We start from the raw sequence: 26992 nt of genomic DNA, 5'->3' as shown, positions 1-26992 counted from the left end.
AATTGTGTTCCAAGGCTCCTAAGCTTTTTAATAGTTCATCTCAGTGCTGTTTCACAAAGGTGTCCAAACTGAGGTTGGTTATTTTTACCTCATAATGGTGGTTCAGGCCCTAAAGTATAAAATGCTGCTGTGAACATAATAAGAACCTGGAAGTCCTAACTGGCTTCAATAAATTCCCTAACTAAGGCCTTTTGAGAAACAGGTGTTGGAAGGTTTAGATTAGAAAGGCTAATAAGAGCATATTTAAAGCATGATGAAGGCAGTGGTTCGTAGGTTCGTAAAACCAGAAGCGGGAGCTGAGGGCAGCAGTTCATGGATGTGTTTTTCAGGACTGTTTCCTGATGTTAAGCTACATGGGCCCACAGAGCTAACATGCACTCTTTTGCACCATTGCAGTCCTATGTATAGGCAGTATTCCAAGAACTGTGTCTGTACATGCAATCTATGATCCCACATCTCTTCTCTGTGCTGTGATTCAATAAGCTGCACACATGCAGCATTAACCTCATTTTTTGATTTGTGCTCCTCTTAGTAGACTATGAGTGTTTACCTTAGCGTCTTCTATATATTTGTTTTTAATATTCCCCTCTGAGGCTTGTGCATTTTTTTTTATCCTTCTGCGAGTACTTGATTACATTTTGAAATTATGGGGTTTTTTTCCCCCCGCTCAGTATTCTGTTTGACCAATAGTAAATGGAAGGTACATTATTAGTGTACTAATTCTTCTCAGATTTGGCTACTGCATATTCTCTCTCTGTGTGTATATGCAAACACAGCTCAGGCACGGATACCTGGCTCCTCCTCGTTCCAATACCTTTGCCTTGTACCACTTAATACATTTTTGTGGTGTAAGGTAAAGGTTTACTTGAACATGCACAAAACAGAGCTGTTAGCCCTATATTTATAAACAGTTGAATTTATTATGGAGAAATCATCTAATGCCTTATATTGCTAACTCAAAGATAGCTTCTCTTTATCTTAGAAAGTTAATTACATATTTACACCAATTATTTTTAGTTAGTGAATTACTTTTTAACCTGTTTTATTCTGACAGGTTGGATCATTTAAAATGTGATAATACTGTGTTGTACAGTTTTATTCTGTTACTGCCAGTATAAAGAAGTTGAAATTAATGACCTCACTGAGTTGTCAGTGTCTGCTAATTCAGAGATGGCAGAAATGTGTTACAATATATTCAACCTATAATCTTTATCTTGCTTTGCACTTAATTTGTTTCCCTTTGACTGTTGTAAAATACTAAGTGTACATAAAATAATGAATAAATAAAACAAAAATAAATTATTTGCCTACATTTGTTGACTGTCTGTGCGTTCATTTAAAAAAAGGTGAAATAAAACAAAATATGCTGCATTCAGAGGAAGAGTTTGATCATATTTTTATCACAGTTCATTTTGAAATAAGCTGCACTGGATGGCTTTAGATACAAATTTGTAAGCTAAATTTTTTTTAAGAGTAGCGTATTATTGTTTAAGATTTAGCTTACTGTAGCCCTATGAAAGCACATGGAACCAGGTGCATTACGCAAAACAGATGCTTTGCTGCCTGAAACAGTTTGTGATGTAGGCTCAGAGCAAGACAACAGATGTATATAGACAGGCAGGATATAAGCAGAATGTGGAGATTACAGTGTTCCAAGAGAGACCTCCAAGAAAAAAGATAATCGCCGAGTTTCTTTCAAGAATAATTTCCTGCTCTAGCACAAATATGTTATCAGTATGTATTTCTTACCCACTTTAATTATATAGGTAGTGATGTAGTTTGGTTTAAATGCTATGGAACTTGAGAAATACCGTAAACTCTGAATTTAGCAAAGATGTTACAGAGTTCTGCAGCTTTGAAAGTGGGAACCAGACGGAGACAGGTAATCGGTTGGACTCAGCTTTCCCAGAACAACACAAGTATTGAACTGGAGGCAAACGACTGCTTTGCTAGACTTTGTCCTTTTTTTTGGTGAATTACCTAAAAAGTTTGTTTATTGTTTCAGAAATTTGTGTTGGTCTGATCGGTGCCCATTCTCTTCTAGACAAGTTTGTTAAGGGTTGGATGCACCTGATACTGTTAGCTGTTCCAGACAACGCTCCTACTTAAAACAAATAAAATTATTTGAGTTGTTTTCTTACATCTGTAAGGAAACTTTTATAAAGACTTTTAATCTCTGGCAGCTATGGAAGTGCTCAGCTTTTGTATCACAACTTTGCCTCGGGCCGATATCATTTGAAACCTGCTAAAACTATCTTCTAACACCAGCTTACAGCTGCTGATGCTTTTGACTGTGGAGAGGCATAAGAGCAAGACTGGACTTGGCTTCTGTGCATCCTGGATGAAACACCGCTGACTTTTGACACGTGCTAAGCACAGTTTCAGCTGTAATTTCTGACAGACACCTGTTTTGCAGTGCTGCTCTTGCAGTACTGAAAATTCACACGTAAAACTGAGAATTGTCAGGTGTCTCTGTTGCTCTGTGTGGCACTTCTGATTGTGCAAATGGTTCAAAAAACACACAGATAAAGACAGATTTCAAAATATTTCAGGATTTCCAGACTTTAATGCCCGAGAGCCCATAATATACTTAATCACATTATTATTTGGCAGGAGTGCATTATTATTTGGGGAAGTGAAAGCAGTTACTTGTTCTCCATACTCACATAGTTTTATGTGTTATGTATCCAAAGGGAGGGAGGAAAGTCCAGTGTTTTGTGAAAACATTAAAAAACGTGAATTTGTCTCTGTTATTTAAGATGCAGTTGGTAATCTTCCTTGAATTTAAACAAAATGCTACAGATCTGATACCATGCGTGCTGCAATTGTTTATTCACTGGTAAAATCAAATGTCATCATGTACAATTCAGGCAACAAACATATTTTTAAGTAACATTTTCCCTCACTGTTTTGAAGAGCCAGAGATAAAAATGCCCTGATGCAGTGATGGTGCAGTTTTGAACTGCCAAATATCTTTAGGACTCAAATGAAGTGCAGCAGTGTTTTTGTACCAAGGCCATGTCCATCTGTCTGGATGCAAAGGCATAAACAATTTCAGTTCAAACTTCGGGCCAATAGGTCTCTGAGTACTTTTGGAGCCCAGTGATACTTAGTTCCTTTTTTAAAAAGAATAAATGATGTTTAGAACTCAGCCTTGTAAGCTGGCTATAAGCTCAGAACTTGAAATAAATAGTCCATATTTAAAAACTACACTAAGTGTCACAGGAAGATGTGATTTGCGATTCCACTCAGGTTATTTTTTTCTAGTACCTGTATCTAACAGTAAACGTATCTATGGGAGCAGATGTTAGGTTAGCACAGGAGGCTTCTCATAGAAGGATCAAGAGCACCTTGTCTAAATTAGTCATTTTAACAGTTGCTTAAAAATACCAAAAGCAGCTCAGAGTTAACGAAAACTGGAATGGGAATTAAAATAAAAGTTGTGTTACATCTAAGAAAGTGTGGTTGATGCAAGTGATTCTCATTCTTGCTTCGAGATGCTGCTGAAGGTGGTCGAGTCTGGTGTCTGCTATCACTTTCCACCGCCTGTTACGGGGATGTTGCTGCTGGGAGCAGCTGTTTCCTTGCAGTGGCTAGAGCAAAATGTCAAAGTGCTAAATTGCTTAATTGGGCATTTTGAAAATATGTAAAATAGGGATGAACTTTAGAGATGTTACTATAACGTATGTCTGTTTAGAGAAATCGTTACTGTGTTTTTGCAGTCACTTCTGTTTAGTAATTGCAAAGGGTTTGTGTGCATGTTATCTGACCCATATGGGGAGTTCACTGAAGGTGACGGCATGCTATTTTCAGCATTTGTTTATATGGGTTGGTTTTTTTTCCCCATACAATGCATTAATAGACTTGATAGGATGGTTTGGAGTAACTTTCGTTCCTCCAGCAGTCATCTTTTCTTTAAGGTCTGCAATCACTACCTGGTGTTAAGCATGAGATACTCATCTTTTTTAAGTGATTGGGGAAGGGAAAAAAGCTGTAGGTAGGTACAGAATCCTCAGGTGGGTGCCCTGGACTGTGGTGGTGCCAGTGCTGGGCCTGCTGATTGACCTGGGGGCGACTTACTAAGCTTTCCAACTCCGTATGATCAGGTAATACTTACGGTATCTCATTTTAACGAGATTCACATAGAACTTAAATGTTATGTGACGTATTACCACTATCTTTGAATTGGCTAAGAGGAAGGATTTGTAAGGGCAAAATATAGTGGGTACTGATCAAACCTAGAGATTTACAAGGCCGCTCTGATTTTTTTTGTATATACTTTAAATAATTCAGTCTCTTTGGAGAATATAAGCAGCTTTCAAGCTAAGGTATTGATCCATGGGTGTTCTGCTGCTCCAAAAGGTGCAGAGGCTTTTGCATCTGTGCCTCCACTGCTCAAGGTGGCAGATCTTAGTCCTTCAATGTTTTCAGTCGGCAGAGACTGAACCTCTGTTGGTTGGAGCTGCCATACTCCACTGTGGCTCTGGACTGGAGGAGTTTAGTGCCACTCATCAGTAGATGAAAGGAAGAAAGCATGCTACCTTGCTCCCTAGCATATGTGTTTTCTCAGAACAACACTGGCTCCTTATGAAAACTATTTTTCCCAGAAGTGTCCTACAGATTATAAGTTTTGAAAGATGGAGGAAACTCCAGCTCCTATTTGCATCTTTCCGTCTGCTGGAGGTTAGTGCCTTCGCTGGCCTCGCTTTCACAGGACAGCAGGACCTGCCCAGGGAAGGCAGAGAGGCCGTTCCCTCTGTTCTAGAAATAGCAGTACTATATTTTGTCTCAAAACTAACAGAAATGAGTAAAGGGGGGTATGCTTTTCTGTAGTAGGTAAGAGGTTGTGTTTGCGACATTCTGATGAGACTGTTACTTGTGTTTGACAGCACTGCCCGCTGCCACAGCCGCTGCCTCTAAGGACTCCTGCAAACTTCATGTACAAGACAGCATGTACTTCTTGCCCCAGATTCCCTGGACACTGCTGAATTTGATCTTAAATAAAAAGCATTTGGGACATCTAAATTATGTGGCTTTGCACTGTGTGTAACAGCTTGTTGCCATATGTTCAGACCGTGTGTTTAGGACTAGTAGGTGCTGAACGCCTACTGCAGCTAACCTTATCTGACCTTGCATGTGTTAGGTCCAAGCCTGGTGGTAGAGCAGCACCAGGGTATGGAAGCCTTGGATTCAGACCAGTGGGAATTGAAAGTGCAGCTGAGGCTTAGCTGCTGTGTTACACAGCGATACTCTGGGTGACCTCCCTTCTGCCCTTTCACTGGTGATGCTGAGGCAGGACTGCAAAGAGCTACGGTGCTGGGACAGGCAGGGAAAAGGGAGGTTGATTTCAGCCCTGTGGATAGGGCCCATGGGCAGGAGAGAAGTGTAGTCTAACCTGCCTCTATAGATTTGTAGCCCTATATAGGTAGGCAGGGGCCTGTCCCGTGCCATGGGTGTGCCTGTGTTTCTGAATGGTCAGCAGGAGAGGTGGCAGCACCAAAGCCAAATGGCCTCACTGCCCCTCTGCAGGTCCTCTGAGACCAGGTATCCATTGTTTCAGTATGGCACTGCTTAAGTTAAAGGCCTAGATTCCACCCAAAATGAAACCTCGTTTGGGATATGATTTATACACTGGAGGTCTTCAGCAAAATTAGTACACAAAATAACAGTGTTGTCCAGTTCCCCAAACAAATTCCCAAATAAATCAGTTCTTCTTTTTCTGCTAGTTTAAGGAGAGCCCCTGAAACAAAGCCAGCTTTTTGCTTTAAAGGCTGAACCATTGTTGTGGCTTTCTACCTACTGCAAAACAAACTATCTCCACAGCTAGGACTGGCACAGGCTTGGTCTGCAGTGGAAGATGTGGCCACTTTCTACCTTTCCTCTTCCAGCTATGTGCATAGAATCTTATTTCTGTTACTGGAACAGGTCTAGAGTGGATGTTCAGCTAGAAAACAGGTTATTTTTGCCCATATCTACTCAGTGCTACAATACTGGCTGTCTGTAGCGTGATTAGCTCTGTGCAGAACACTCATTTCTTTCTAAAACTTAATCATTCTTGATGTTTTGTTTTGTTTTGTTTCAGCCTCAATTTGCTTGTTGAGTTAGCAAAAGACTCTGAGATCGTGATATGTCACTTAGCTGTTTTCAGTGCACGACAGTCTGCTGTAGCAGAATGTCTGGATGGCTTAGGTTCTTGATATTCACAGTACTTTAACATTTTCAGCACCTACTTACACTGCGTGGCAAGTGGTAGTTATGAAACCAATAACACTGAAATAAACACAAGGTGTAAACTCGTTGGGTCTTAGCAGCCGGTGCTGCTGGGGTCTGGGTCTCATAAAGAGCCAAACCCTGGACAGCTGGGGAGGGTGTTGTGGTGTTGGGTGAAAAGGGAGAGCACCCGGACAGCACCGAACGGCGTTGTGCAGGTCTAGGGGCTTTGTCCCTTGGAAATGGGGATTTCACCCAAAGGGGCAGGAGGTGGTTTTGTGGTCTTTGAAGGCCATTAGTGATGGTCTGGCATCTGGGCTGATTGGACTTCAGCAAAGAACAGAGGCCGTTTAGTGAAATGGTGAGATTTCAGCTCCTTCCCACAGAACTGGGTCTGGAGGGCTCTAGCAGAGGCGTGTGGCTCTCGGGGTGGGATGGGGGTGCTGCAGCCAGTGGGGCTGAGCGCGGGGGATGCGCAGAGGGAGGAGAGGGGCTCCACGGGCATTGAGCGGGGCTGCTGCCATGCAATAGAGCAGAGGAACATGGATTTGTGGAGCTACCCAGCGCAGCGTTCGGGAGCTGGGACAGGCTTTGGCGCTCGGAGGGAGGGACAGGACATCTCCCCAGCTCTGAGCCTGCATCCTCTCCCCGAGCCTTGGGAGGCTGGCAAACGAGCCAGGGCCCTGCTGCTTTGCTTTTTCTTTTTCTCCCAGCGAGATAGCGGGAGAAGCAGCACGTGTAACGTGGGATTTTGATGCTACTATGTGTATTTATTATTATTTTTTTTTAGAAAACAACAACAAGGAAAAACTTCGAGGAAGACCACAAGGGTACTCAGGGCTTTCCTCCGCCGCAGAGGCACCGGCGGGTCCCCCTGAGCCCGTGCTGCCCTTCGAGGAGGCACTGAGGTGCGGGAGGGACCGGGGGCTGCTCGGGGCCCTCCCGAGGGAGCCCGCTGGGGGGCGCCCGCGCTCCACTCGCGGCCGCGGTCCCGGCTGCGGGGCTGGCACCGGGCAGCGGGGCGCGACGGGCCCCGCGGGGAGGAGGAGCAGGAGCCTCTCCCCTCGGAACAGAGCCGCCCCCGAGCCCCGCGCCTGCCCCCGTCCCCGCTGGAGGGGCTCCGTCCCAGCTCCGCTCCGAGGCGGTGGGAAACCGCGTCCCCCCTTTGTGCGGGGTCTTGCGGGATTTCTCCTCGCGCAGGCAATTGGCAAAGGTTAGGGAGGCGTCCTTAGATCCACTATAATCCCAGTTTAAATATTAAAAGTATGAGCGGCCTAGGCGAGTATTTACCTATGTAACTCCATAGATTTCCCTCCAGACCTGGACTTCTAAGAATTTACGGGACGGTTTGCGCTTCTCTTTTCCTTTTTTTTTTTCCCCCCTTTTTCTTTTTTTTCCTTCTTTTTCTTTTTCTTTTTCTTTTTCTTTTTCTTTTTCTTTTTCTTTTTCTTTTTCTTTTTCTTTTTCTTTTTCTTTTCCTTTTTCTTTTTCTTTTTCTTTTTCTTTTTCTTTTTCTTTTTCTTCCTTTTTCTTTTCCTTTTATTTTTCTTTCTTTTTCATATTTTTCTTCCTATTTTTTTCCCACCTCTTCGTATTTATTTAACAAACTAGGGTGAGGGAGAGGGGGGTGGGAGACACCGACAATAAAAGCAGTGTTTTTATGAGTGAGAAGTAGCCAGTCTCCCTGTCTGTAACGTGAGAGGAAGGCGAGATTCCGTCCCCGCCGCCTGCTTTGTCACCGGCTGGGTTTAAGTGGCCGGCACATCAACACAAAAGGCAAACACACACACACACACACACACATATCCTAAAACTCTACACAAAACCTCTATTGGCTCAATAGTGAAGATCGGGCTTTTGATAACGAAAAAAGCCTCCCTGCTCCGGTGGGGTCCGAGCTTCGCTTCTACCTCGCTGTCCTCCCAGCGACCACCGCCACGGAAAAGGGAAAGAAAATCCCTGAAGAAAGCGTTTAATAATAATAAAAAAAATAACTCTCAAACGGGATTAAGGTTTTAATTACTATTCCCTGTCGAAGAAACATGTTTAACGAATTGATCTTATCAATTAATAGTAACTTTAATCTAAAACTTATGAAATAGGTTCGCATAAAATATACCTCAGACTCTCTTTTTCTGGAGAAAAAAAAAAAAAGGCAAATACTACAACCATAAAGTATCAAAGCACTGGCACAAGAATTGTAAAGAAGAAACGTGCTGCTTTGGCTAGAAATAATGATTTGCGATCGCTTGGGGGGGGGGCGGGTGTCTGTCTGGTGGGGACATCTATAAAAAATGGAAGCTCTTTTAAAAAGAGAGAACAGATCAAAGCTTCCACCCGCCAACGGTATTATTTCATCATATTTTTGGCCCGCGCTATATTAAAGAGAAAAACAAGGTAATTGGAACATGCATCAACAGTTTTCCATGAAATAAGAGTTAAAAGAAGTAATAGAACTAATCACTGTCTCCTCAAATCAAGTAGAAAACATTTCAATGCACTAATTAGAGTAATTAGAATAATAAGACTGCCTATATGTGGTAAGACAATGTGTACAAACAACTTTATTTAATGTATACTGGTAATCAGCGATGCGTGCGTGCTTGAATGCTTAGTGCAATAAAATTCACCCCCGTCCGCCCAAACAATCAAATACAAATTAGTTTAATGATTGTGCCTGCTTGAACGTCTTAGAAACCCACAGGCAGAGGGAAATAAATAGCACCATCCTTGTTTGTACGTCTCCCCTACTGACCAAGGAGCTGATGCCTCCATGGACTTGGCAATGAATGACTGTAGAGATGAATGAATCAAGGAGGGAAAGGGAATTAATGAATGAGTCAGGCTGGTTAAAAACAAGTCCTAACTTTTAGGCGAGCGCCTCTCACGAGTCCCGGGACGGGGAAGAGGAGGGGGGGAGCGGTCTCGCCGTCACTTTGACGATCTGCCTCTGCCCGGGCTTTCCTGCCAGGACTTACCGCCCTGCGAGTAGGAGGGGAAGAAGCACCGGCCGCCAACTTCCTACCGGCCTACTCCCCCTCTAATCCTTAGAAACGACACCCGTGCGGACACGGCCCGGGGTTCGGGGCGGCGGGAGAGCCGCAGCTCCCCGGGACGGCCCGGAGCTCTGCCCTGGGGGGGTGGGGACGCGCAAACACCGCCCGAACTTGCCCCTTCCCGGGCGGAGGGACCCGCGGCCGCCCCGTCGCTGCCCCCGACAGGCAGGAGGGCGAGGGAAGGGGCTCCGCGGCGCTGCCGGAACCCCGGGACCACGGCGCCCCGAGTTGCGGGGGGTGTACGCGGACACCCCGGGGAGGGCTCGGGCTCGGGCCGGGGACTTGCGGCGCGGGTCGGACCGCGGGCTGGGCCGGGGTGCCGCGGGGGTCCGCGGGCTTCAGCCCGGGCTCGCCCGCCCAGAAGCCCGCTTGTTTGGTTCGTAATTCGAGGAGAAGTCGGGACCGAGGAAGAATTCTTGCTTTTTATTCCGACGTTTCTCCCCGAACACTCTTTGGTTTCGCTCTAGGTAACTTGCCCAGGAAAAACACCCGCTTCTCCAAGCACCGCCTGGTGAAACTCGCCTCGTTCGGAGCTTCCCGCAACATCCCCGACGACAAACCTGACCGTGCCCCGAGCACAAAGTACCAACTTAGCACCTGCAACTCTGGAAAAAATGGGTTTCTTTCTTTCTTTTCCACCCCGAGATTAAATCCAGAGCGGCAGCCCAGGCCCCTGCCGCTTCCCAAAAGCCAAAGAAATCCCTGAAGGAGCAGATGATGCGAGAGAGCCACGTTTTCCAAGACAGACCACGACGCTCGGCCTCCGTTTTCGAGGCAGCCGAAGGCCGGCGCTGCCCCATCCACCCCCCGAGGAGCCGCGGGCACCTCCGCGTCCCTCTCCCTCTCCGCGTCCCTCGGCCCCGCGTGCGCCGCCCTCCCCGTCGCTTTATCGAACCCAGAGGTTTAAAAGGGCCCCAGCCCAGCGCCGGGCGGGTCACCGGCCCCGCAGAGGCCCCGCACCGACGGCAGCGGAACAAAGAGCCATCGAACATCCAGCGACGCCGCTTGGGAGCAGCGGGGAGCCCGGGGTCGCCAGGAGGAGAGGGTCGGTGCCGAGACCGGAGGCGGGAGGCAAGGAGAGCGTCGAACCGTCGGGTGTCGGGGGACCGAGCACCGGAGAAGGGGCAACGGCGAGGGAATCCCGAGCTCCCACCAACAAAATCCGAGGGAGAGCGAGAGACAGGGCGGACCTAGGGGGGTCCGGGGCCCGTCGGGGCTCTCGCGTGTTGCCCGGCCCGACAGCATCACCTGGGGACTAACCGCCCCGGCCTGCTCCGCAACCTGCGGGATTTGCCGGATTGTTTCCTCGTCCCTCGCTTCTCTTTCCACCCGGCCCTCCTTGCCTGCCCTCGGGGAGCTGGCGGGGCCGGGGGCAGCGGGAGCTCCCCCGTGGGCAGCCTCCCAGCCCGCGGGGACAAGGTGGGAGGCAATCACAGCTCCAGGGCTTCGGGATACACCATCTCCCTCCATCCTCCAGTTTCGTCCTCCATCAAGGGGAGCGAACGGAGGAAACAAGGCTTTTGTTGTTCACATCTCATCTACGACAGAGTCCCTGCTGGGAATGAGGGTGGGAAAGCCCAGGGACCCACCGCGCACCCTGACATCCATCCGCAGAAGGTGCATCCTGCGGCTGCTCCGTTTTCCCCTCTTCTTTCTCTTAGAAGAGAGAGAAGGGAACAGGGAAAACGACCCCTTAACCGGCCGGCCTTCCCGCAACCCGCCGGCAAGGACGAGACAAGTGTATCCCATCTGGCCAGCCTCTGGCTGAGCAAAGCTCCCAGAGGAGCAGCCCGGGGGCCTCCGCAGCGGCGGGAGCGCAGCCCCGCCCCGGGCGCCCATCCTCGCGTCGCCGGGCCTGCCCCGCACCAGCCAGCCAAGTCACCTCCTGTCCACCCGACACGGGAGCACTCGCCGACAGCACGACCCTATCCTCAAAGGCGAAATATTCCCCCGGAGCCCACCCGAGCGTCCTGCAGAGGGCAGAGGCTGCTCGCTTTCCGCAGCCCATTCCGCGGGCTATTGACCAAGGACTTTTAAATCCATACCCGGCTTCAACATTTTACCCGTCAGCACGTCTGCGGTCACAAAACACTTCTTCTTTCTGTCACTTCTCTTCGAAACTATTGATAAGATCATTTAACTGAATCTGTTCGGGATGAGTGTAATATTGACTAGGAGTTAGAAAAGATGATTAAATCTAATAAGCCTGGAAACTACGGTGAAGGCGGGGTGGGAGGAGAAGGGCGGGGTGTTGCACTTAAGGAACCGAGTCAGTCAAAAAAAAAAGACTCGATGTCCCCCGCAGCGCCGCCGGTCCCCAGCCCGCACCCAGGGCGGGACAGACCCACGCGGAGCCGCCGATCCACCGGGAGAGCCCGGCCGGGAGCTGGCCCTGGGCCCGCAGCCCGCCGGGCAGCCACGTCCTTCCTCGACTTTCCAACGGTGCCCCCCAGAATTAAGCCCCACGCTTTTTGGTTCTTTCTTTCTTTCTTTCTTTCTTTCTTTCAGGAGTCAGACATTAAATTATCAAATGGAAGAGAGGAAGAGAGTCTCTTCCCCTCCATGTCTTCCGCCAGAACACGCCACCAACTCGAGGAGCACATCTCCCCGCCAGCATCAAAGGCAGGACACCCCTGCCCGCACCGAAACCAGCGCTCCGCACCGCACCGCTGCCCTGCCTCTGAGGAGAGACACAATGAACACAGCTCCTGAGCCTCTCCTTCGACATCCTGGAAGTTATGAACGTGGAACCTCTCGGTACAGGCATCAAATTTATTCCAAAAATTCCATGAGATATAAAGGAATGGCGGTGCTTTTACACAGAACTCGACTCAGTATAAGTACTGGGGTGTTCTCCCTCCAAATATTGAGAACTGTGCAAATCTGTGCTATCTTTAAAAATAAAATAAAGATATTTCAATAATTAGAACAAACTATGAAGGTATTGTGCATTTCTGTTTTATGTAGATAATAAAATATTACTTTAACATAAATATATAAGGATCTCTGCGTTTTTATTTTTCCCCACAAGCACATCCAAATGTACCAAAACAAAGTATTTTTAAAGAGATTGAACCAAAAAAAAAAATTACATCCCATATAGATTTTGTTCACCTACTCATTTAAAGCTACAGAAAAACAGTTTCCAGAACCTGTTTGCTTTAAAAGAAATAAATATACATTGAGGCAGGCCACTTAAAAATGATATGAAAATATTTCCCTGGGTAGCATTAAAAAAAAAAAAAGGAAAAATAGACAAAGAAAACATTGAAACTATTTCTGCATTTCAAAGGACAAATATTAAACATATATACATAGTGGTAAGGTTTGCGTGGTAACTTTTTTTTTTTTAAGTAAACCTATTTGGAGTTTGAGGTTTTTCTCAAACATCCTCTCGACTCCTTTTTCTGACCTTACACACGTATTAATAAGTGTCTGAAAGTTCATTTCCTCCCTTTACCACTGGATCTGCCCTGATCTGATTCACTTCACCAGGCGCTAGCCCTCAACACTTTAAATAACAAGCAGCTCAATACAGTCAAAAAAAAAAAAAAAAAAAAAAAAAGAAAAGAAAAAAAGAAAACAGAGAAAAGCTCGGAGCTCGTTTTGTAACAATTGTTGGAAAACTAGGAAAAAGGCTAATGCGTGTGCCTCCTAGAAATCATCATCTGTCTTACCAAGAAGAAAGAAATAAAGAGAGAAAGAAAGGAAGGGAGAGGGAAAGAAAGAAGGAAAGAAAACCCAATGTCGCAGGCGCTTTAAAAGACAATGAGAAACATACTCTAAAGCCTTAGCTACTGAATGCAATATTTATAGGAGAGTTCTGCGAGAGAATGCTGCACTGTTTTTTCTCCATAATTGTCCAACAGTCAACTAAGTAAACTTTTAGATTATAAAAATGCTTTGTCTCTATAGCACCTGTTTGTGCTGACTAAATGATCCCTTTATGAATTTATAACTATCATAGTTTAAAGTTGCTCTAATGTATATGCATAGCTGTGTGTGTGCATAAGTACACAAACACACGCACGCAGACACACGCACATACATGCGCTGCTCCGAGGTCCCGCTCCTCTGCCTCCCTTTAGAGCTTTTTGTTTCGCTTTTTTGTTTTCCTTTTTTTTTTGTTCCCACAGGTTTTTGTCTTTTTTTTTTTTTTTGAAAGTTAACAGTTTCCCTTCAAGATAATGTCACGAAATGCACTTTAAAACTATTAACGAAGGGGAGGGGGCAAAGACGGACTGAAAAATGGCAATTTTTTTTTCCACTTCATTTCATTCCCCAGTGAAAGACACAAGGCTGCCCAAGTTAAAACTAGTCCTTTCCTTCAATAAATTATACCGCAATCTGACCGAGGGACGCGAGGGCGGGAGGTACAAATAGAAAAAAAAAAATAAATACAAAAAAAAAGAAAAGCGAAAAAGAAACAGACACGGTCTCGGCGGAGGGGAGGAGCAGCGTGTGTTTACACGCAGGTGTAAGCACCCGGCACCCCCCGCACCCCTCGGGCCCAGCAGCTCCCCGGGCTTTCCCTGGCTCTGCCTTGCTGCCAAAATGCTCAATGAAAGAAAGTTTGGGGGCTGCCACGGCAGGGGCTGCCCGGGCAGCGGGGCTGCCAAAGGTACCACGGGGAGCCTCGGGGGGGAGGAGGGAAAGGGAAGGGGGTTAGGGGTGGGAAACTAAATAATCCGCTTTCCCTCTCAAGGAAGTGCCACTTTCTCCTGGAAACGTGTTGTTTCGTCTCCGCCTTTCCCACATCGGGCCTTGCTCGCCTGCACTGAGCAAATCTGGAAAGGGCTGCCTATATTTTTTCCTTCTCCCTCTGGCTGCTCCTCGCCCCCCGGACACACTGCCTGAAAATGAAGTTTACTTTGTCGATTTGCATTATTCGCCCTTCTCCAAACTCCACTCTTGCCGTTGAAGGCGTATATTAAGCAATTACGAGAGTCACGTCTCTGGAGAATGGAAGCTGGCGGTGCATATATATGTGTATAGAGAGAGATTATATATATGTGTATATATGTACATCTATGCACGCGTGCATATGTACACATACATACAGATATACGCATTCTTTTTGCTACGGTAAAAGGAGAAAATAAGCGTTACACATATTTAAGAAGACTTGTTTATAACAAAAGTTCACATATACACATAAAGCAAAAGCTAAAACACAGTAACACATTGTTGACCGGTCACTGTTGACTAACGCTCACCGTGGAAAATGCAAGTCATTTGCAAAATTAAGGTCGGAAAGGAAGGGGGGAAAAAAAGAAAAGAAAAAAAAAGAAAAAAAAAGAATTTCTTTATGTAAACTTCGATTTTCTTGCAGTGCAAATTGGTACGGTTAAATACTGTCTACATCAAAAGGGATAGCTTTTCCTTTCTCTTCTTCTTTTTTTTTTCTTTTTCTTTTTTTTTTTTTTTCTCATATATTCCTACAGGGGATCCACAGAAAATAAACACAGCAGCATGTGCCAACACCGAGCGACATTCCACAATGCGATCTGCCTTTGTGTGGCGGGAGGGGGCTGCGGAGGGGACCCGAGGTGGCTGCGCGCCCCCCTCCTCCCCTCTTTCCCTTCCCTCCCGCCCCCTCCCCGGCCGGGCAGCGCCGTATTTTTTGTTTTTCGCCAGCAAGCAAAGGGAGTTTTATGCGAACCGCTTCGCCCTGCGCCTGCCCTGCCGATGCCTGCCTGCCTGTGCGCGGTACTCACTGCACTCCGGTGCACGGGCACTCGCCTGGAAAGGTCAAAACACAGCATCGCACCTGCTACCGTCTAAGGGACAGTCCGGTGCAGGTGCTTTGTCTGTCTGTCTGTCTGCTGTGATTCGCGCTCTCTCTCTCTTTCTCTCGCTTTTTGTTTTGTTTTCTTTTTTTTTTTTTCTTTTCGCGGTCGTTTTTTTTTTGTTCGTTTTTTGGTTTTTTTTTTTTGTCTTTTTTTTAAAGATAGGAGAAAATAAAAAAAAAAAAAAAGAAAAAACACACACAAAAAAAAAAAAGAGAAAAAGGAGGACAATCAAAAGTTGGGGTGAGGAGGGGCCGGGCGCCCCCGCCGCGAGTTCACTGCACGGGGGTCTGCACCCCGTGGTGTGGCGGCGTGTCCCTGCTGGCCCCGTACACGTCCTCGGCGCCCGGCAGCGTCCCTCCCGGGGGAGTCATGCGCTTCTCTTTCTGTCTCCTGTTACAAAACCACACTCTCACCACCTCCTTCTCCAGCTGTAGGCTGTCCGCGAGCGAGGTGATCTCCTGGGCGGAGGGCTTGGGGCACTTGAGGAAGTGGCTCTCCAGCGCGCCCTTGACGCTCACCTCGATGGAGGTGCGCTTTTTCCTCTTGCGGCCCTGCGCCGCGATCTTGTCTATGCTGGTGGGGCTGCCCGAGGAGGAGTCCGCCTCCTCCAACCACTTGTTCAACAAAGGCTTCAGCTTGCACATGTTCTTGAAGCTGAGCTGCAGGGCCTCGAAGCGGCAGATGGTGGTCTGCGAGAAGACGTTGCCGTAGAGGGTGCCCAGCGCCAGCCCCACGTCCGCTTGGGTAAATCCCAGTTTGATGCGCCGCTGCTTGAACTGCTTGGCGAACTGCTCCAGGTCGTCCGAGGTCGGCGTGTCCTCGTCCGAGTGCGGGTCGTGGTGCGGCGGCCCCGCGGCGGGGGCGGCGGCGGCGGGGGCCGGTCCGGCCGCGCCGGGGTGGGGGCCGTGGGGCGGCGGGGGGTGCTCGGCGCCGTTGTGCGGCGGCCCCGGCGGCGGCGGGGGCGGCTCGTCGTGGGCGTCGCGAAGGCCGTGGTGGTGCAGCGCGGGCTGCGCGGCGCCCAGCATCCCGTTGACGGTGAAGCCGGGCGGCTGCGAGTAGAGCAGCCCCGCCTGCGCGCCGTTCGCCATGCCGGGCGGCAGGTGCGCCGCGCCGCCCGCTCGCCACGCCGCCGCCGCCGCCGCCGCCGCGTGGTGCCCGCCGCCGCCGCCGTGGTGCACCAGGTGCGGCGCCCGCCCCGGCGGCAGCTCGTCGCCTCGCCCGCCCGCCTGCACCACCGCCGGCTTGATGTCCGGCTGCCCCAGCGCGCCCGCCGACCAGGGCGCCTCGCCGCCACCGCCGCCGCCGCCGCCGCCCCCGCCGCCTCCTCCGCCGCCGCCGCCGCCGGGGCCGCCGTGGGACAGCGCCGCGATCCACTGGTGAGCGTGGCTCAGCGGATGCCCGTTGCTCTGCAGCGCGTAGTCCGCCTGCACCAAGGCGCCGGCGTCGCGGTAGCCGCCGCCGGGCTGCATGCCGCCGGGCGGCTCGGCGTGCACCATGGGGGAGCCGGAGGCGAGCAGGCTGTAGTGGTTGGAGGCTGCGGTCGCCATGACTCGCCGAGCCGCACTGATCGCGCCGGTTAAAGGCGCCGCGCATTTGACAGCTACTTTTTCGCCTCGGGCGCCGCGCGGCGCCCGCGCGCCCCCCCCCCCCCCCCCGGCCCGCGCGGCGGCGGGGCCCACTGCGAAGGCACGCGCGGCCGCCCCGCCCCGCCGCCGCGCGCCATTGGCTCCCCGCGCCCTGACGGACGCGGCCGCTCCCGGCAACCCTGCCCGCCGCCGCCCGCCATTGGCGCGCCCCGACGGCGCGGCCACGCCCCCGCCACGCCCCCCGCCCCCCGGCTCGGAGGGGCGCGGGGGAGCGGCGGCCGCGGGGCTGGGGGTGGATAGATAGATAGATGGATGGATGGATGGATGGATGGATGGATGGATGAGGATTGGGGGGGGGGGGGCTCCGCCGCCGGCCCCGCACCGCCGCTCCGCCCGCCGCCTCCTGTTGCTCCGCGCGGAGACCGGGGAGCGGGAACACCCGCAACTTTCTCAGCCGGGCGGAGAGCACCCAGCGCCGCCGTGGGAAGCGGGCAGCGAGCGGTCCCCTCTTGGGCAGCCCCCTCTTGGCCAGCCCGCTCCGGCTCCCCGGAGCGCAGAGCGCCGGCGCTTCGCACCTCGGCGGGGCCGTTGCGCTTGTGCGGTCCCGGGGGGACGGGGCGGCCGCGGGGCTGGCGGCTCTGACAGCGATATGGAATATTTGAGGTTGAGAGGAAGGGAAAAAAAACCCCAAAAGTAGGGAAAAAAAGGAGGCATGGGGAAAAAAGAAAGAAAAGAAAAAGAAAGGGGGAAAAAAAAAAAAAAGGAAAAAAGAAGTTGCGGGCCGGACAGGAAGGAAGGAGACCTGGAACTGGATCCGGATTTCCTAGGAATGAGCAGCGCCCGGGCTGGTCGCCGCGAAGAGTTCATTGCCCGTTTTTTGAGCTGGAAGCCATAGCTTTGTTTCGAAAATAAACTGCTGGTGGGGGTAGGTGCGCGTCGCAGGCTCCCGCTATCTTCGTCGAAATAATACAATAGGGCGGAGCGGGGAATTTATTACTACTAACAAGAACCAGCTTTCTTCTGCGAGTTGTTTATAAATCATCGTATTTAACGTGAGCGCTGGAAAGGCTCCTTGCCTGGAAGTATTCCTCTGTGTGCGGGGTGTAGAGGAGCTGGGGGATGGGCTCCTGCACATAAACATGTACACAGCGGCGGCGTAAACAGGATATCCAGCGCCCTGAGACAAGGGGCGCAGCAGGAGTTACCTCGTTTCGTTAGTTTAGCGGCGTATCAAGAGCTCCTTCTGCCGGGGGGTGGGGAGGGAGGGAGGGAGGAGGAGGAGGAGAAGGTGGAGGCAACAAACTTCGTCCGTGAAAGAGTGGGGATTCTTCCTAAGGGTTCCCCCCTTCCCCGGGTTTTCGACGTGCAGAAGGGAAGAACAATACTCCCTGTTCTGCGAGTGTCGCTGGGAGGGAAGTCAGTGCCTCTGAAGTGAAGCTCTGCCTTTTGTTTCCCATGTGGAAACAACCGGGCACCAAGGAATTTTATAAGTCGATGATCATTTTTATCGTGTCTCTCATCCCAATTAGGCATAGACCAGCGAGCTGAAAGAAAACAACAGGGCAAGCCAGCAGCGGGCTTCGGCCAGAGCATCGCGGGAACCGTCCAGGGAGAGTGTCCCCGCTCCCCGGCCAGAGCTCCCGCTCTGCTCCGGGGCCGCCGAGGCTCTGCCCCCCAGCCCTGCTCCCTCCGCTGACGGAGGGTCGTGCTCGGACGCGACACGAGTGGAGGCGCCACGCTTCATTATCGGGGCTAGGATTTTCAGGCGGGTGCCTGCAGCGTGCGGTGCTCGGCCAGCACGGACCTGCCCCGGTCACCATCTAGAGCAACTCTCTTGTGTGCGCGCCCCACGGACGGACAGACGGTGCCCGTGGGGTCCGGGCAGCTCCGCACTCGCTGCGGCTGCCGGAGACGGGACGCGGGGGTCAGCGAGCTTCAGACATCACTTTCTCTTTCTATGATACCCCCTCCAGGCCTGCTCTGCTCTTGCATCTTCCCCCCGCCCCCCCGCCCAGTCCTGCCCGGCCTCCTGGCAGGTGATGCTAGCGGTCTCTGTCCTGCGTGCTTCCTGCCGCCCCAGCGGCGGATCTCAAAAGCTAACGGTAATCGCACAATTACCGAAGCAGCAACACAGCGTTAGGAGGCGGACAAAACCCGAGCCCCGCAGCAAAGCCCCTCGCCGCCCCTCCTGCCCCCTCCCCGGCTGAGCGCACGCCTATGGAGTCGCAGCTGGGAGCAGCGAGGAGCGCGGCCGGTGCATTCAGAGCCGCCGCAGACTCCACCTCCTCGTCCTCCCCATCATTGTTAGCCCTGTCATTAATACCGCTCCTTAAGCATCCTTCCCTCCCGTCTCCCCCCGCGGAGGGAAGCGGGGAGCGAGCGCCAGCTCCGGCTCCGGCCGCCGCTCGGGTCCGAGGCGCTCGGGATGTGAAAGAGACAGTCATGTGGCCCCTTTCTGGCGGAGCTGACCCCGCGGGATTAGAGGTCTCACCAGCCTTTCTTTCCTTTTCTCTGCTCGTATAAAAGCAGGTTGAAGGTGATGCGGTGTCTTGGGCAGACACTGCAGTGTTTTGATTCAGCTCAGCCCTTTTCACTGTTCAAAGCAGCTGTTCAAATACTAGGGCTGCTTACTTTGACGTGAAGAAGATTTTCAAACAACCCCAAAAGCTTTGAACTGACAGGCCTCCTTGATATCTCCTTCATTGCGGTGCAGCTACTCGAGAATATTCGCTATAAAATACATAGAGCGCCACTTAACTGGAGCTCTCTCCTAGCTGGGAGGCGAGGTGCTGCATACACATCAGGTGCAGGCGGAGGGACGCTGCCGGCCCCGGGAGACCTCCGGACACCCCACGTCCGGGGGTCCCCTGCCTGCCACCCGCCTCGGGATGCAGCGACGGGCTCCGGCTTGAGAGAAGTTGGGGCTCCCTGGGTGACTCGACTCCTTGCGTGCCGGAAAGAAACCTGCGTTTCCAGCAGCAAAACGCGAGTACGGCTCGTTCCTGGCGAGCCTCGACTCCCAGTCACTGCTCACGGGGCTCTGGGGGCCGGGGGAGCGCCCCTCAAAAACACGCGCTCGCTCCTGCGTTTGGGTGCGTTGCTTTTGTAGGGTGGATAACACGCGTTGCGTATTTCTCTTCCGTTTAGAGGTGAAAAGCTTATGTTAAACTCTGGTCTCAAAGCCTCTAGATAGACACACGCAGCTAAAAGGAAAGGGGGCTGTGTGCGTGTGAAAAAAAAAAAAAAAAATGCCCGCGCCTCCTTTCTGCGTCTCTATTATCTTCCCATTAGATGTTGTTTTAGGAGGAAATGCGCCAGGAGTGCAAAGACGCGGCGAGTTGCTCAGAGAATTGCTGGGTGCAATAAACGTGAGGCTCCTGGTGCTCCCTTTAAAGGCCAACTTGGAAGATTTGTGCTTATTGCTGGGGCGCATTTAATGCACCTTTTGTGAGATGGGATTGTTTTGATCTCTGCTTCCTTTTTAACCTTTCTCTATGAGGTATTCAAGCCTGCACTTTCGTGTGGCTCTTTCCAGTGTTGCTCCAAGGAGACTGATTCGGTGGAGAGACCTAAGACATGAATGAAACTTCAACTTTAAGGGCCTGCGGAGAGACAAAACTGAGGCCGGGGCTTCACAAGTGATTGCTTTAAAAAATCCAATCTACACAAAGAGGCAGCTGGCTGCTTTAATGAAAACTGCTTAAAGCTGCAAGAACAGCAGCCTCGGGGATGTATTTATAAGATGGCTCAAAAGCTACACTTTCAAGTTGCTTCTCCTCAGGGTAGATATAACAAACACATTTAACTAAGAAATCTAAACAAAAAGGACAGAAATTGATAACTTTGATTGCTCAAGCTCACATACCCAATGAAGTTAAAATCCGCTGCCTAAATAGATTTCTTCACCTATCTCCAGAGGAAAGAAAACCTCTCTCCCTGCACATACAGACATGTACACACATATGTGTAATATCATATACATTTTTGCCCCTCTAGAATACTGATTAACCCAGAAGATAGAAAGGTGTAGAATTTAAAAAAAGTTCCTGTAAAGTTTGTATTAATGTTCATTTCCAATATTCCCTGGAACTCTATTCTTCTGGCCACTTCATTCATCTGAGACTCTGCTATTTTATCTGCATCACTGTTTAAACTAGTAGGATATAATATTCTAAGTTCGGTATTTGAAATTAAATTATTTGAATTCACGGATATTAATCTTTTCCCTTCATCCTCCAGTTCTGAATCTTGTCATTAAAAATGATCCACCCTTTGTAGTCCACAAGTGAATATTTTATAGACAGATACTGCTATGAAGGCTTCTAACACAACGTCAAACAGTCAGACTTAGCTGTTGCAGGGATTACTTTGAGTAATTTATCAAAGGCAGGCTGCTAAATTTTGAGTGGTGAATATGAGGCCTTGGGGGGAAAAGAAGCAGAAGAAAAAAGACAAATTCCATCAGTCTACGAGATAAATTCTTGTTGGAGTTAATACAGCTTGTTTATTGAATTCTTGGAGACAGACCCAGACGCGATTGGTGCTGCGCAGTTAGTAATTTAGTGTTCAAAAGCCTGTCTGGGAAATGACCGCCCCGCGATGGAGCTGGAAGGGCGTTTCTTCTGGCGTGAAAAGCAGGTGAATTGGTAGGAAAGGGGAGGCGATCCAGCCTCCCCGGCATGGGAAAAACGTTTCACCCGGTACTTTCCAAAGGCTGTGCTGGCCGGAGAATTGTGCAGGACAAAACACAGCAACAGATGAAAAAGAAAAAGAAAAAGAAAAAGAAAAAGAAAAAGAAAAAGAAAAAGAAAAAGAAAAAGAAAAAGAAAAAGAGAAAAAGAAAAAGAAAAAGAAAAAGAAAAAGAAAAAGAAAAAGAAAAAGAAAAAGAAAAAGAAAAAGAAAAAAAAGAAAAAGAAAAAGAAAAAGAAAAAGAAAAAGAAAAAGAAGAAAAAGAAAAAGAAAAAGAAAAAGGAAAGGAAAGGAAAGGAAAGGAAAGGAAAGGAAAGGAAAGGAAAGGAAAGGAAAGGAAAGGAAAGGAAAGGAAAGGAAAGGAAAAAGAAAAGAAAAGAAAAGAAAAGAAAAGAAAAGAAAAGAAAAGAAAAGAAAAGAAAAGAAAAGAAAAGAAAAGAAAAGAAAAGAAAAGAAAAGAATGCTCAGCCTTTTCTGACAAATCTCACAGTTCCTTTTTCTTAGTTTCGTTCGGTGCTCACGTCTGGTGGAAGCAAGCAGACACCCCAGGAAGAGCTCAGATAAATCGTGTCCCAGCTTTACTAGGGGACACGATCTTCCCTCCCCTATTCCAGCTTTCGGGGCACTTCCCTCTCCTCTCCCGAAGTGCCTTCTCAGAGGGCCCTGGCTCACCCCTGCCCCGCTCGGCCCCTCGCGGTGCAAAGCAGAAGCCCCTCCAGGCCGGGGATGCCGCTTTTCGCCACCGCAGAGGCGATCCCGGGAGCCGGGACACGGCCGGGGCTGCGGGAGCCACCGCTCCGGCCGCACACGGGGCTGGGGGCGGCCAGGGGCGTCCTGACAGCATCACCTCCCCCATCACCCCCTCTCCAAACGCTTCCAGCCCAACTCAAGGGGAGGCAGCCCCCTTCCCCCCTGCCCTGGATGGCAGGGCAGCATCGGCGGGGTCAGGGATGCTGGGGAGACAGGGCACTCCTTCCCTCCGCCGGGTCCTACATGGGGGTCAGTCCTGGCGGGGCTGAGCGGGGAGAGGCGAGAAGGGAGGGGGGCTGGAAACTTTCTTTCTCTCTGCGAGGAAGAAGAAGAGGAACGAGGCGAGCAGGAAGGCTGGGCCATTGTCCACAGAGGGTGCATTTTTGTCAAGCTGGCGTTGGTTGCTATAGTGAGGAGGAAAGGGGGGAGAGAGAGGAGGGAAAGGGAAAGAAAAAAAAGCACCCGACCCTAAACCAAACAGAGGAGCACAGTTCGCCTTCCTCCGCTCTCCCGGCTCCAGCCCGCAGCTCTGCCCGCTTCCAACCAAAATAAAAGCGCTCCGTGGGCCGCCCCGGGCTCCCGGCGGGGCGAGGCCCCTCGGCACCCTCGGCCCCACCGTGAGCCTCGCCTCGTCCCGCGCCGCCCCGCACCCGCGCATCCCCCGCCGCGGGCAGCGGGTGCGATCCGAGCGCTCCGGGCTGCGGAGCGGCCAACGCGCAGCGCCGCGGGGAGTCCCGAGTCACCCGGCCCCGCACCGCACCTGATCCCGCGCCTCCTCGCTCGGGCACAGCTTCGCACCCTGCGGAGCATCCGTGACACGGATGCTGACACGAGCTGCGTGGGCTTTCGGGGGGTGTTTTGTGTGCGGTTTGGTTTTTTTTTTGTGGTTTCTTTTGGTGCCCAAATAATTTAAAGGAGGTGGGAAAGAAATAACTTCTTCCCATGCAAATGAACAGCTCCTTAATTTTAAGAGACTCTTATTTTGCAGCAGTGTTTTTTGTTGCCATGCTATTGAACTTTGAAAATAGTGTGGCAGGGGAAGGCAGTAATGAAGGGTCTCGAAGGCTTAAGATTTAGTTGAGTAACTCAAGATGACAAGAAGAAAGTTAGTTACTTAGTTAATTGAGAATTATTCACCTTCTGAGCTCGGCACGGCAGTTTGTTGGGATGACAGTGCGAATTTGGGGCGGGGGTAAGCAGGAGGCAGGCAGGGGAGGAGGTAGTTTTCACTTTTTTTTTTTTTTTTCAGGACAAGTTAAATTGCAGCTGAAGGAGAGAGGTCAGTATCTTTTCAAATCAATCTCTCTGTCTGTCTGCCTATGTCCCCATCTATTCCCTGTAAAGGGAAAAGCTCCAACTTTGTTCCTCCATCTGTTCTGTATCGTCTGCAATCGACAGTTCTTTAGATTGCATGCACTTTTGCTCCCGATGAAGTGAAACTTTAAAGGTGCACAGTCACTTATCTGAAATAGGGAAAAAGGCGAGTCGTCTTTTCCCATCTTATAGAAGAATTGTTCTCTTCCCGTTGAACTGTTAATTTTCTCTTACTCTTTTTTGGGGGTGGGGTGGGGTGTGTGTCTCATTTTCGAATTGCAGTTGACAAGTTTTATTCAGAAAACACTTTACAAGCCACCACTTAATGCATTATTCACATTTTAAAAAAACGCTTGAAAGAAATCACGTTAATGAAGAGAACATTTGTAGTAATTCGGTGATAATTATCAGAATCACCAAATATTCGCAAAGGCTTTAACATTACGTGTTGGAAGAAGAGCAAAACACATTATTTTAATAGTCTGATATGCAAACTATGGACCATTCAATTACATGGCTTAATAATGCATACATGATGTGATCTTGTTATTGGGATAGGAAGGGCTGCAGTAATTCACTCCAAAGACCAAGTGTGCTCTTACATCCAGTAAAATCCATTGCCATGGATCAGGGGGCCCTGCCAAACTACATTTAAGAGAATAAAAATTAATGACTGAGAATTTGAGCGTTAAATTAACATTAATTATATGACCTGCCTGCTGGAAAGATTAAATTTCTTACGCCCTAATTAGATAACGTCTCCTCATACATCAAACAATTTCCATTTCCAGATTTCAGGATTAAAATGCAGAGCGGGGACACGGGGCTCGTTCGGTGGCAGCCCCGTCCCTCTGCTCCCCCCCACCCCGGGGCCGCCGGGGACCGGGAGCCGCTCCGGGGCAGCGTCGCCCTTTCCCGGGCATCCCGGGAGGCAGCGATGGGGATGCGGGAGCTGCCCCGAGGCGGGGCCGGGCACCCGCGCTGACCCACGGGGCAGGGACGGAGACACGGGGCTGCCTGCCCTCCGCGGGAGAGCCGCTATTTGTGTTTAATCGCTTTCTCTTCGCAATAAAACCTCAGCGGTTGCTCCTCCTCTCCCCCACGCGGGTTTCTGCCTTTTCCTGCCCGTGGGGGAGATGCGAATAGCGGAGGAACCCCCTCTCCCCTGCTCCTCCAGCTCCGCCGTCCCCCACGCGTGACCCGCGGGGCACGGGCACCCCAGGCAGCCCCTCGCCCGTGGTCTCCTGACCTTCCACCCTGCCACCCTCCGTCCCGACAGCAGACACGGGTGTGGGTGGCGAGGCCGTGCCACCGGCGGGGCCAAGCAGCTCGGTTTCAGGGCTTCGGGTTTCAGGGTTTTAACCTCGACTTCTGCAAGGGAAAAAAGAAAAAGAGGAGAGGAGGGAGCGTGGGAGGGAGGATACGTGGGTGCCCACCCGTGGGGCGGAAGATGCAGGAGCTACCAGCCGGTGGGATGATGAAGGGGTGACAATCTCACTTGAGGTGGCTTTGTTTGCCCCATTGTCCTGGCAGCATCCCTGACCTGGTGCAGGGATGCTGGCAGCACCTCCATGGTCTCTTCTCGGGTTTACATTTGTGCTGTGCTTTCAGGAAAACTCCCAAAGGAAAATATGAAGAAGCCAGGGATAAACAGTGTTACTATCCACAGGCTTGTTTTGGGAGAGAAGGAGCACAGCAGAGAAAGGATGACCTTTGGTGGCCTCACAGTTATGTGCAAAGGTCATGGCAACCTCCTCCCCACCTTGAGAAAGCTGTGAAAAAGAAGGATCATAACATCATAAAATGTTACCTTGTTCTCACTTCATTCCATAGTACCAGATAATTGCTTTTTCAACTCAATTGAAACTCAGTTTCAGTTATTGCCATGTTACTGCTCCTCCATAAGCTTCAGCATTTGTTTAAAACATCCATGTCTTGTCTATTAGCCTCTCTTGCTCGCTTTCTGGACTGGATTGATAACCAATTACATTTAATGCTATGTTAAGTAACAGCTTCCAGAAACGGAATAGGTGAGGAGGCTGTGAAGGAGATAAGAGGAAATTGCCTTGTTCTTGGGCTGCCTCCCTGGGCTCCTGAAGCACCTCTCCTTCAGGTACGAAGCCTGGGCCACGCAGCTAAACCTATGCAAAAGCAAGTCACTATTACCAGGGAGCTAGTCTTTCTGATAAATAACAGGTATCTTTTATCTTCAATAAGAGCTCCCTTTTATTTAAAATTCAATGGAAAATAAAGTCTGGTTGTCAAGGGGCAAGAGCTCCAAGGGCAGTGGAAGCTAGCAACACTCCAGAAGTCTGTGGACTTGAATAGCATCTCCAGCAACATATCCATGCTCCAGTAACAACAACCTCTGTCCGGAAACAGTTGAAAAACATACATAATGGAAGTAGATCCACAAAAACCACAAAAGAACATTGTGGCAAGCAGCAAAAAATGTAGCAGACTGCAGAGATCGCACTGTTTGTCACTCCTTCAAGCTTTACAACAACTGTGCCTGTAGAAGGATACGTTTTCCTCTGTTCAAATCAATGTCTGTCCCTCCATTTCCTCCCATCGGCTTTAATGGTAGAACTGAAGGGCCTGAAAAATATTTTGAAGAGGGCAGAAGTGAGTGCGTGACATTGTGAAGTTGTGGTCTTCAACTAAAACACACCGGCGCTCATCTGGTTACTCGGTTATCACACTGGGAGTGTGATATCCTATTTGTTATGATAATCTAATAATTAGAAGTTTTATACTGAAAGAAGGCTATAGCTGACATAACTGGTTCTTCCCTGAAAATACAGATGTGGATGCAGCGAGTGATAGCTTGAAGTTAAATTTCAAGTATTTATAGTCCAGCACATTTTTTCATATTCATGTAAATCTGGTGGTTTGAAATAAGTTAAATCGCTCTCTTGTTTGGAGAGCAAGGTGGGCAGAGACCTTGGCTTAGAGCATTACTGCAGATGAAATGATGGTCGTGCTTCTGCAGCTACGCTTGTCTGTCCGGGGGTGCTGACACCAGTTAGAACAGTGGAGATTTCTCTGCTGCTCCCACACACAGCCCTCGAAAGGCAATCAGTCTTTGTAGGGAACAGCTCAAATAATTCATGTACCATAATAATTGTATATTCTCACTAAAGTGATGCTGAACAGTCAATTCATCAAGAAAAAAGATTTGCCTATTACCCTAGATAATTGCTGAAGTGTTAGATTTCTAAAAATTCCCTAAAACTCCATGATGGCACATAAGTATGGACAAATTAGTGATGATTCCTGAACTTAGAGCTCGGTGACTGCAATGGGAGACTGCACATGAACTGGGTGGCAGAAATGAGCCTGATCCCCTCTCCTTTGCCCAGTAGACCCCTCACATTGTGAGGACTGGGCTGTACAGTCCCCCTAGTCGTCCCCCCGTCATCCCCCCCCGCCCGTTGTCTGCTGCGCAAACATATGGCTGGTATTTCCTCAATAGGGAGCCCCCAGCTGAGATAGCACCTGTGATACAGTCAACAGTAAACAGGACTAAACAGTTAGCTTACTTATGTGCATTGAGAGGTGAGTTTACTCCCTTTTATTTACTGCTACACCACT

At 49.9% G+C, this 26992-nt stretch overlaps 1 protein-coding gene and 1 long non-coding RNA gene across 4 annotated transcripts in view; one reads left to right on the top strand and one right to left on the bottom strand.

The window, feature by feature from the left end:
• Positions 1-15218: 15218 nt before the first annotated feature.
• On the bottom strand, positions 15219-16664 carry POU3F2 (POU class 3 homeobox 2). The gene has a single exon (XM_009564496.2). It carries the CDS (start codon positions 16603-16605, stop codon positions 15331-15333), a length of 1275 nt encoding a protein of 424 aa, XP_009562791.2. The 5' UTR covers positions 16606-16664; the 3' UTR covers positions 15219-15330.
• A 5645-nt stretch (positions 16665-22309) lies between these two features.
• Positions 22310-26992, top strand: part of LOC128851853 (uncharacterized) — a 39277-nt gene continuing 34594 nt past the window's right edge. For 2 of the 3 annotated variants that reach the window (XR_008449382.1, XR_008449381.1), the window contains exons 1-2: positions 22310-22946; positions 23334-23363. This is a non-coding gene — a long non-coding RNA (uncharacterized LOC128851853). The remainder of the gene's footprint in view (positions 22947-23333; positions 23364-26992) is intronic. The other variant, XR_008449383.1, reaches the window with a different exon arrangement.

The sequence above is a fragment of the Cuculus canorus genome, chromosome 3 (assembly GCF_017976375.1).
Source record: "Cuculus canorus isolate bCucCan1 chromosome 3, bCucCan1.pri, whole genome shotgun sequence".
NCBI classification, from domain to species: domain Eukaryota; kingdom Metazoa; phylum Chordata; class Aves; order Cuculiformes; family Cuculidae; genus Cuculus; species Cuculus canorus.
This window is presented reverse-complemented; position numbering and strand designations above follow the sequence as displayed.